Source organism: Mchenga conophoros, linkage group LG13 (assembly GCF_057382185.1).
Source record: "Mchenga conophoros isolate Kocher_MC1m ecotype Shallow Benthic linkage group LG13, M_conophoros_male_GT1.1, whole genome shotgun sequence".
Classification (NCBI taxonomy): Eukaryota; Metazoa; Chordata; class Actinopteri; order Cichliformes; family Cichlidae; genus Mchenga; species Mchenga conophoros.
Window position 1 is genome coordinate 30,223,781 of NC_140538.1, and position 11,882 is coordinate 30,235,662.

Genomic DNA, 11,882 nt, shown 5'->3' on the forward strand with positions numbered 1-11,882 from the left:
GTTGGGAGGGTTGCCAAGAGAACTCTTTTCTAATTCTTTGTAAAATAAATTCTTTGTAAAAAAAAAACAACCCAAAAAACCCAAAACAAATAAACAAAAACCCTAAGCAACATTGCTTAGGGTTGCAAATTTGCATCTGAACAAAGTAGAGACCTCTGAAACAGTGGTCTCTGGACACTGGAAGACATTAAAGAGGAGATGTTTGTTGATAATGCACATATGAGCACAGTTTGTGCTCATATGCTGTTATGTTTTGGTGGTGGTTGAGTAGTTGATGATTTGGGTTCATTTTGCAGCCACTACACCTGAGCACCTTCTCATTTTTGAGTAAATTATGAACTCTATATCTCTAAGGATTTTAGATTCAAATGTGTGACTGACAGCTAAAGTTTGGCTAAGATTCAGTCATGCCACAGGGAAATGATCCCAAACACAGCAGTACATCTACAACAGAATGGCTGAAGAAGAAAAGTATCAAGCTGTTGCAATGATTTTGCAATGGTCAGACTTACACTCAACTTATCTTAAAGAGTCATGCATTCATATCCACAAACCTCCATGAACTGAAGAAATGCGGTAAGCATAAGTAGGACAAAATTCTTTTACAGCAATGTGAGAGGTTGATAAAGTCATACAGAAAATGTTAATGCTGCTTTACCCTGTCGAGGATACTTGGGTGCATGGGAGTTTGTCCAAGCAGTCTACATGTGTTTGGTGTACAACCATTGCAAGAGCTTGGGCCACATAGCCACAATAAGTTGGACTCGTTCCCGGTGGGTGTTAGACTCCACCAGGGCTCCCCTTTGTCACCGATTCTGTTGATAATTTTTATGGAAGCGAAGCTCTTGATTTACCGGTTGATGTATGTGGAAATGAGCTTTCTCCAAAGGGTGGCAGACCTCTCCCTTAGAGATGGGGTGAGGAAGTTGGGCCATCCGAGAGGGGCTCAGGATAGACATCGAAAGGAGCCAGTTGAGGTGGTTCCGGCATGTAACAAGGATGCCGCCTGGGCGCGGTATTCTGGGCATTTCACACTGGGAGAAGGGCCCTGGAGCAAACCCAGGACACGTGTGAGAGATTATATCTCTCGGCTGGCCTGGGAATGCCTTGGTGCCCCCCTGGATAAACTGGAGGAGGTGGCCGTTGAGAAGGAGGTTTGGGCTTCTGTTCTTAGGCTGCTGTCCCCACGACCCGCCCCAGAAAAAATCGATGGATTGATGAATCGATATTGGTATTAAATTGGTTCTATAAGCTATTGAATTATGTGGTCTACTTAGTTTTTTACAAGGATTCATAGAGTCCTGTGAATAACTTATGTGACTGTGTAATGTCACAAGAATCGGGCTTTTACATGGCGTGTGTGTGTGTGTGTGTGTGTGTGTGTGTGTGTCAGTGTTTTTGTAATTGATATTTTAGAAATTCTTTATTGTTGTCAGAGTTTTGTACTGTAATGTATTGAGGCTCTCGGAGACTCAAACTCTGATTAAGGACTACACTGATCCACTTGACTCATCTTCGGCTGCATATTGCATAATTTGACAAAACACATCTCCACCTGCTCTATTAAGACATTTTCTTTCAGCCCCTCAAATTTAGTCCACTATAATTGGCATAAAAGTGCTTTGATGTAAAACCAGCTGTGGACTCTTTGTATTTCTTTGGCTCCTCATTATTGTTGTTTGCCGTCTTTCTTCTTTCACTCTGGTGCTGCTTTTTATCTCCGTCACTGCCTCGGAGTCGGATGTTGCTCATTCTCTCCCTCTCTCTCTCTCTCTCTCTCTCTCACACACACGCACGCACGCACGCGCACACACACACACACACACACACACGCACGCACGTTTTGATTTATTTATTTATTTTTACGCAAACAGTCACTTAATCCATCGTTAAAAAAAATACGGTGGCACTCTGTATCTCGACATTGCACGTCCTTTGTGCCAATTTGATGTGCACTTTTGTAAAGACCAGTTTGACTTTTAGACCTCAGGAGTGAGGATGTTTGGAGAGTGACAAAAAAGGAGCTGTGAAATGCGTTATGTCAATCAGAGAGAGGAAACACCAGCGACAGAGAATGTGAGGAGAGAGATGCTAATGCATGGGCGTGTGTGTGTGTGTGTCTGTGTTGGCGAGCTGATACATGGCAGGCGTACAGTGAGGACCAGCTTAGAACAGCGCTACCGTATGGAGCCTGTCTGCCTGCTGGGCCGTTGATGGATCTCTCCCACACTGCAACATGAAGTGTGTGTATATGCTTGTGTATGTGCGCTTGCATCTGTGGCAAGTGTGTTTTTGTCTGATGTGTGAAGGGTGTGTGTGGTGGGGGGAAGGGCTTGTCTGTCGGCAGTCCTGACATGTTCATTTGAATGAGTAATTATTGCCTGCTCTGTTGCAGGGCCAAGACGTGCCACTCTGTGCATTTGTGTGGAACCTTGGTGTGTATGCAGTTTTTGTGTGCTTGAAGGCTATACAATGGTTTGTGTGTGTGTGTGTGTGTGTTTTTTCTTTTGTTTTTTTTTCTTTTTCTAACGACCAAAAAGTACAAGCATGAGAGATGATGGAAGTTCTGTGTGTGACTGGCTAAGCAGTGGACCCAAAAAGCCCCTCCTGAATACACATCCTTGCATGAAAATACAAACTTGCTGTTAAATGTTGGTGATTGCCTTTTGTATAATAAATTGAAAAGTTGCAGTCCTAGTTGGTTCAGACCATGTACTCTATAGGCACCTTGGCATTACCCATTAGTTCTGAACTAATTTTCATATATCTCTATATCTCTAATACTTACAATGACTAAAATTTAGTAAACTGACTCATTGTTTATTCACTATGACCTGGAAGAAGTGACCCAATGAATAAACTCATCACTAAAGTGTTTACAGAGGTCAAGTTCAACCTCGTCGCTTCTATGGGACAGAAGTCTTTTTGAAACCACAGGTATGTAGGTTTATTACTTGCATACCTAACCTACATCCTTTTTTAAATATATGTATATTGTCTGTGTGTTTTGGCTGCTGCCATGTTGGCTCTTTGGAGCCAGAAGTAACTGTATTTGGTCAGATTTGTGGATTGCTAAGTTATCACGTAATGACAGCAGGTATGTACGGTTATGTTCAGTGACTCAAATTACCAACGGGAGAGCTGTCTGCTATAGCCTGTCTGCTTATATCTGTAAAAGCAGTACTACCTTACCTATACAAAGCACAGCCTTGGGAAAAGGAGGTAAAATAGTTGACAAAGTTATTGGGGTGATGTGGATACTGTACTGGATACGTCTATATTCTTATACTCACCTTTGGTCACAAGCTTAGTGATAGGGTGAGGACTTCATTGTAGATCATAGGTGTCAAACTGTGGCCCATTACATTTGGTCCGCGAAGCCATACCAAATTACTATTAGAGCTGGCCTACTGGTATTATATATGTGTGTGTGTGTGTGTGTATGTGTATATATATGTGTATATATATGTATATATAAATAACATTACATATAATGAGCGATTTAAAATAATAATAATTTGTCCATTGTTCCATAGAAGAAAATGTTCATGCTGGCAACATGCTCACATCCATTCTCAGTAAAATGTCACGTTGACGGCATCCTTTTGCAATTCTATAAAATTACAGAGTGAAAGAAATTACAATAGTGAACAAATAAAAGAAATTGTAAAAAGGGGGTTAAAGACAGTAAAATTTAACAGCATCCAAGTAAAGAGAAGTGAATAATTTCAACCTGGCTGCTTTTAGGAGTCAAATTGAGGTCAGTCATAAATAGATAAAGAGGACTGATTGAGATGGCCAAAGAGCAAATCTCAGCTCAGACTCACTCTCTTTTATACTTTCCTACAGTTTGCCACTCTTACGCGTGTTCTCTTCTCAGATGCAGCAGGAATTCAATTACCAGCTCTTCTTCCTTTTTTTTTCTTTCTTTTTTTTCTCCTTCTGAACTGTGTCTAGCGCAGTTATCCTGAGCTGTAACCGTAATCATACCACTGGCATTAATTGGGCTGTAATTGCTGAGGCTCTCGGCACCTGGACGATGCTTAATTGTGTGCACTGTGCTGGCACAATGACCCATAATTTTTGGTTCATTTTTTCCTCTAATTTTTTCCTTCTCATTCCATCTGTATTGCTCTCCCACACCTCTATCAGCCTCCCTTTCTCTTCTGTGTGTGTGTAACCATGTGTGTGCACCTCAAGTTTATACAGTCTTCACTCACTGTCCATTTGCTGTCTACACTTTGAGTTCACTTTAATTTTCAAATGAAACATGGCAGCATGTCTTCTGTGCATTTGCTTTGGCATTAAAAACATTATATGTAATTATTAACCTTTTGAAATGGCATATTAAAAACCTGCCCTGTGTCACTGACTTTGAAAACCAAACAATTTGTCCAATAAGAACTCTGTGTTAACTGTTTACAGGTACCTGCTTACAGATATAACCAGAATACTTAAACTGGTTATATCTTAACTGAATATTGTAAAATTGTTGGAACTGCCTAGGAGATTTTAAATGTTTTTTTCTGAGATTGATTTAAGCTCGGTCCCACTCATTTTTATTTTGAACATGTATTAGAAATGGCAGCTAGTTCCTATTTACCCCCACTAATATATCTCAAGCTCACTAATAAATCATTATAATCTTACAGATATGATAAAGATAGAAAAAAACTAGGACAGGAATGATGCACGAGCCGTGCTCCAGCCATGTGAAAAACTCCACTCCACCATTAGCTTGTAGAGCCACTTTAGCAGCAATAACCTAAAGAAATCATTTTCTAAGGCAGAGTCAGTGTCTCACATCATTGTTGAGGAATGTTGACCTGCTCCTCTTCATAGCATTGCTTCAGCTCATTGAGGTTTGCAGACATTCATTTATACACAGATCTCTTAAGGTCCCACCACGACATCTCTGGACTTTGACTGGGCCGTTGCAACATCGTGATTCTTTTCTTTTCTTTTCTCTTCAGCCATTCTGTTGTAAATGTGCTGCTGTGCTTGGGATCATTGTCTTGTTTCTTGACACGAGCTTTAGCGGCCTGACAGATGGCCTCACATTTGACTCTAGAATACTTATCTAGAATACCCAAATCATCCCCCTCCTGCCTGTGCTTGCGTGCTGTGTTAGGTTTTTGCCAAACATGGGGCTCTGCATTACAGTCACACATCTCCACCTTGGTCTCAGATGGGCTCACATTTGACTCTACGTCTCTGCGATAGATGAATGTCCAAATGCTGTTTTTCAGGGTTTTGTTTTTTTTTAATTACTCAGCATTTGTAATTATGCTGGGATGACCTGGATGCTTCAGACCTGCAAACTGTCAAAAACCTCTGCTTCTACAGTGCTCATACTTCCTAAGTGCATTTGATTATCAGCACCTGGTTGCTAATAATCAAATGTAAGCAGTAAGGAGTGCTCATAGTTAGCAGGTCAGACTGGGACCTGTGATAATAGAAGCTAGTTGTATCAAACTAACTGCTCTTACAGCAGTATAATTCTTCTGGTCTGGTTTATTAGAGCACTCTGGAGCAGCTCCACAGCCAGTTCCTGCTGGTTTTGGAGTCCCTGTCAGAGTTCTGGGATGTTCTGGATGAGATTGATAGCAAGACCTGGATTCTGGAACCGGAAAAACCATGTCACTCAGACACCACGAGGCGGATCGCCATTGGTACTGCTCCACACATCAGCAGATCTTGATGCCGCTTCACAGACCATAATACAACCAAATATTACAACCACCTAACTACCCACTGGTCTTTATAAGTGGATCTGTGTGTATGTGTGCAGGAAACAACGTCTCCATCAAAGTAGAGGTGGATCCCCGACACCCAAAGATGCTGCCAGAATGCTGCCTGCTAGGAGCAGAGCATGGTGGGTATGACCTGGGAGTCAAAGTGTGTTTGCAGGCAGCGCAAGAGCTCATCTGCAATATTATAACCCCAAAACTAACTGACAATGATACAGCATGGGAAATACACAGTTATCAGGTGACATGCATGTGACAGTCACTAAGACGCCCACGTTCAAGCATTGCTTCTTGGACTTTAACTTAAATGAGTTCAATTAAAAAACAAAGTAGTAGTTTCATAAATGGGATCTTCCTGAGGCCTGTGCATCCTGCCTGTCTTCACACAATAACGTAGCAGCTGAGGATCAGATGAGGCAATAAAGTCTAAATTCTGTCGTTATTCAGATCAGATCGGTGAGAAGCTACGAGCTGTGAAAGAAAATAGCACTTTTTTTTTGCTCTCCACACATCTCTGGTTGTGTTGACTGTTGTGCGTTGTTGTGTCAGAGGATCTGCTTCCAGAGTGGCACATCTTCATTCCCAGCGCAGCAACACCGGAGCCAGTCAGCAGGCGAGCTCGGGCTCCAGTTTTCTATTTAAGTCCCCGTCAATTGTCGGCCATTGTTTCTGTAAACCCAAGGTCACGCGACTCCTAGCCTGTTGCCTAGCAATGCAACTCAAAAGATATTAAACACACGCACACTTCAGCCACCAAGACGGGAGGCAGGCAGCGACCCTCAAATACAGGGGGTCGCATAGAAATATTGCTTTTTGCATGTAGGAATAACAAACAGCGAGAGTGATGAGCGCTGCACGGAGACAAAGCTCCCCTGTGGAACGGCACAAGCAACCATGGTTCATATCTAACAGCGGTGACGCCGCTGTCTGTGCTGATCTGGGCCTTTGTCCAATAAGAGATGTTGTTTGAGGGTATGCAGAGTGCTTTTTTTTTTTTTTTTTTTTTTTTTAAAGGAAGTCTAATTTTCCAGGGCCTTATATACAGTGATAGTGTATCTGAAGCTGCTTGAAATGTGACTGCAGATCTAATTTAAGGCTGTTATTACTATTCTGATTTCCATCCAATTCCACATGATTTCTTGTGTTTTGTTTCAGTGGTGACTCCGCTGAGGAATAAGCTAAACGCTAACATGCACTTGTGGTAAGGTTTTCTCAGTCACTGAGCTTTCACATGCTAATTCAGCAGAATCTCTTTGAGCAGAAATTGAGCTCTGAATGTCACACACTTTCTGAAGAATATGGTGGATGTCATAGTACATCACATTATGTGATGTACTATGATATGATTTTTGCATTACTGTCAACAAATCAAATGGAAAAAAGCAAACCCATCAATACTTGCACAACACTTACTTATTATTTAACTATAAATAATAAGCAAGTGTTGTGGTTCCTATCAAAAACCGCTGTGAATGAAGAGCACATTCTGGACCTGCAGAGCATTCTCATCCACGTCTGCACCATCTATCTATCTTAGATTTAGCATCCTTTGGCTCATTATCTTTGACCTGCACAGAGAGCATTTTGAGCCACTCTCAGAGCAGTGAGCTGTTTTTAGATTAAAAGCTCAGAGGAACTCCCTGAATGGTACCTGCCCTTCACCAAACAGCACACAGGCCTGAGGCCTCGTCTACAAAAATATTAGATTATGTATTTGAACTTAGGCCCTCTTGTCTGTTGTGGAAGTAGACACACAGCTGCAGACACCATGGAGTAGTTGTTCCAGCGTGAATATGTGACAAAACTGCATTCTGTGAAACTCCCAGATGAGAAAATTGCCCATAAGGTGTCTTTCACTACTGCCTCAATGGACCGACCACTTTTCCCACCTTCCAGGCTCTGGTTCCTGATTTCCTACCAGGTCATGTCGGTCCCCGGTATCCTGTGCTGTCACTGGCAGTCACTTCAGTCACCTCAAAGCTGAGAAAAGGTTATCTCAGGACCCACCTACTTCGTTTTGCCAACATTTTTGTCCTGTCTCACTCCCCCCAGTTCTTCTTGCTAAAAGGGAGTTTTTTCTTCCCACTGTCACCATGTGCCCATGTTTTATACAAGCATGTGTACTACGAAAGGGTAAAACACAAGAACAACTCATCTGTGGTGTTTGCAGCTTTTCCACCGTGTCCATAACAAAGTGTCATCCGTGTTTTAATTGTTGGTTTTGGTCTTTTCTTTATTATTTGTGAGCATATCTGCCATTCAAACTCCAATTCTTTTTATCTTTACATCCAGGAGCATTATCAGTGTCTAAGTGGATCCCTGCACAGAGAGCAGAGAACCATTTGATTAACACTCAGGGGAAGAAGGGAAAAAAGTCATTTCCAAATGAAGCTGGGTACAGATTTAAATTTCACCCCAGGTTTTAACATTTGCCTCCCTGCATGACACACATCTCAGTAAATTCCCCTCCACCACTGTACAGTCTGAGGCAGCTCAAATGTTCCTGCTATTTTTTTTTTCTTACATTTTATATAGCAGTAGTGAAAGTCTCCTAATCATCCCCCAGTGTCTTTGCAGGCTCATTTGCATGTGGTTAATTAGTGTGTGAAGGAGCTGTCTGTGGTCTGCTGGCAGGAACCCGGACTCCAGCGTCTTGCACAACCTCCAGGATGTTTTGGAGATCGAATTCCCATCACCTGCCACCCACGAAAAATCTGTATGTCACATAGTTGCCCCATTTTCCATTTCAAACGTGTCCCTTCATCTGTGTGTGTGTGTGTGTGTGTGTGTGTGTGTGTGTGTGTGTGTGTGTGTGTGTGTGTGTGTGTGTGTGTGTGTTTACATCTCTGCATACATTCTCCTGTTTGAGCTCAGAGTTCTAAGGGGGCGGACATACACTGCTGCTTATTTTCCCGTTTCTTTCCGCATTTTTCTTTGTGTGTTTTGTTTTTCTTAGAGGTGGGCTCCGGTTCTCCTTTAATTGGGTTGTTTACAGATAAGATCATTAGAATAACAAAGATGGCAGAATTCTCTGCACTATCAAACCGCTTTAATCACGAAAAACCATTTGTCTCTCTCTCTTTTTTTTTTTTTTTTTTTTTTAAGCCCTCGTTTTTCTCCCCTCCCCTCTCTCCGGATGGGTTGAAAGGGTGTCCTGTTTATCCACTGTCGCCGCGGTGATTAATGCCTCCGCTTCATTAACATTCAGAGGAGTGCAAAAAAGTTGAGTTGACCAGATGTTGATTTTTGTTTTTTTTTTTTCTTTCCTCTGACATCGTCTCTTTTAATGGATAGCTGCAGGAAAAACCCCCAAAGAAAACAGGAGTTACTCATTACACCAAAATGCAACGATGAGCAGGGAGAAAGGAGTTACGGGGTGACGTGTGGAGTGTGTGTGCTTTAGTGTGTGTGAGGACAGTTTGTGCCAACAAGCATGCTGCACATGCACATTCACTGCTCTCTGTCCGTGTAGAGTTTCAACCTTGAGTGTGGCATCTGCTATTCATATCGACTTGAAGCTGCCATCCCTGATCAGGTGTGTAATGACCCTCGCTGTGGGCAGCCCTTCCACCAGACTTGTCTCTATGAGGTATGAACACACACACACACACACACACACACACACACACACACACACACAATTTGAGGTTTACAGTAGGGTTTCTTCCATTTTTAGATTGAACAATGAGATCAGACAGATGTGTTCACATCAGCTTTTTATAACAGATGAGAGGGAAAAAAATGCAAGCTGCATATAATGGCTCATCATTGGCCTTACATTAAAACTGGACATTAACTCAGTAAGTCTCAATGAAATATGTGTGTATGAACTATTTGACACGTTTGATGCAAGTTAATATGAAGAATTCAATAATGTTGTAGGCAACACAAAACCGAAAGCTTTTGAAACACGTCGCACTTCAGTGGATATGTATACATGTGTTATGTTTTAGGAACAAAAGGATGCAATATCATTTGATGGAAATGCAAATTATTAACCTACAGAAGGCTGAATTCGGAGGCATCCTGAAAATCACAGTGAACAAAAAATTAATACAGCAAGGTAGTCCATTTTGTAGCAGGTCCACACTAATGGTGCAACTGCCGATTCTGGTATTCTATGGCAAATGCAAATGTCATAGAATACCAGAATTGGGCTCCACTGGGGCACAGGGCCCACTGGAGGACGTCAGCTGTAAGATGACCCTCATGAAGTCTGTTTCTGTATTTGTGGCATGCAAGCAGATACCAGTCCTGCTGATGAGTTAAGGGCCTTCTACAGCCCTGTCTGCCCTCTGCTACTCAGATGACCAGATCAATGTCCTGGAAGTTAAACAGAAATTTTTTTTAAGGAGAATATAGACTATGTATATAAAGATTACAGATGGACCGATCCGATATTACGTATCTGTCTGATACTGACGTAAATTACTGGATCGGATATTGGAGGGAAATAAAAAAATTTAATCCGATCCATTAAATACCAAAAAAGCACCTCAAAACTTGCGACATGGCATAACTCGGCTCACTACCGTAGCACGTCGGAGCAAGCATTCCCACGTTAAGCTTAACAACAGATATATGGAGCGACTGCCTCGCCCTCTCCTGCTATTTCAATCATCAAACTGATCAATGATCAGCTGATCGGCTTTTCTGTCGCGAGTCTGTCTCTTTGTTTGTTTATCGCCCACTTCGCGCCAGAAAGAGGAAACCAGCGGCTGAACAACAGCAGCACGTTTAAGCTTGATAAGCTGTTGTTAGAATTTATTTAATATCACTTTCTACACCAGGATCCTTTTCTACAGCTGACGGCTGGTAACTGTGCAGGGGCGGATCTAGCAAAGTTCAGCCAGGGGGGCCGATAGGGCATGAACAGGGAAAAGGGGGCAAAGACATCCTTTTCTTTCTTATTCTCATTTAAAATGTGTTGCTTTTAATAAATAATTATCCGAATCTTACACCCAAAGTTTTAATCTGATGTAAAATGTATAGAAGTCCATTACTGTATATAGTAACTGTTAAGTCTAATATACCCCAGTAAGCTATAGTACTTTTTCCTTTGGGAAGGTATGATCTGTGCAGTCTGCAATTTTGTTGAAGAAAGATGTTGTATGTATTTAATTACTCTTGAAAAATAATTGATTTCTGTGCATTTTTTTTCACACTGCATCAAATTAAAGTTGATTACGTCGATTAAGCATCATGAGGTGGAGGGTGGGGGGTGGTTCCCTATTTTTTTTTTTTTTTGCTGGGAGTTTTAGAGCCCCACTAGTTAGGTTGCTTACTCTTTAAAATACCAGAATAGGGAGGATGGAGCAGGTTTAAGTTTTTTAGATTGATCAGTTTTGCTGAACTATAAAATATTTTGAGTGCAGTGTATTTTTTGCATACAGGTATAACAGAATAGCTTTAGTGTTTGTTTTTTTACTTGAGTATGAACTTATACAAAAAGCAGCAAGATATTAAAAAAAAACTGTTTTATTGATTAAAAAAACACTATATCGGATTCATATCGGTATGGGACATAAAGTGGTATCGTGCCATCTCTAATAAAGATGTCTGACATGACAACAGCCCAGATGTCAAGCCACAGTGATATGACTTATTACGGAAATGTTTTTTATATATAGCTGACATATCTTGATATAGAAATATTCAAGTTGAATAATCTTTGCTGTCATACAGTATGTGATTTCTCAAGAATAAAATGACATAACAGCGGTCAGTGGAAACCAAAATTATCAAGTTTTTTTTTTTTTTCCTTTCTTTGAGCAATGGATATATTCATGGAAGCTACTTTGGGTTGTTTCCCTATTCAAAGGCTCACCACAGCAAGTAGGTTGGACCTGATGGTCTTCCTGATGCAAAAGGATTTGTTTGTTTGTTAGATGAGCGTGGAAACCACCACACTGTATAATTATGACTTTTTGAAAAAGCATGTGTGGCTGTATGTGGGTAAAAAACTGAGCATGAACTCACTGCTTAGGATGTATGGGTTCATATGACATGTGCCCAACAACTAGACTGTCACATCACCCATATTATAATCTCAGAAAGTTTAAGATTTACCCCGGACTACTTCAAAGCTACAACATGACCAAAAAACTGATCTGGTTATAATAATTAAAAAAA

The 11,882-nt window shown here is 41.2% G+C and overlaps 1 protein-coding gene across 1 annotated transcript in view; it reads left to right on the top strand.

The window, feature by feature from the left end:
• Positions 1-11,882, top strand: part of fancl (FA complementation group L) — a 31,639-nt gene that overhangs the window by 18,431 nt on the left and 1,326 nt on the right. The window contains exons 8-12 of the mRNA XM_085297681.1: positions 5,522-5,672; positions 5,792-5,875; positions 6,906-6,951; positions 8,385-8,466; positions 9,223-9,339. Of these exons, the coding sequence (XP_085153807.1) occupies positions 5,522-5,672; positions 5,792-5,875; positions 6,906-6,951; positions 8,385-8,466; positions 9,223-9,339 (480 nt within the window). The remainder of the gene's footprint in view (positions 1-5,521; positions 5,673-5,791; positions 5,876-6,905; positions 6,952-8,384; positions 8,467-9,222; positions 9,340-11,882) is intronic.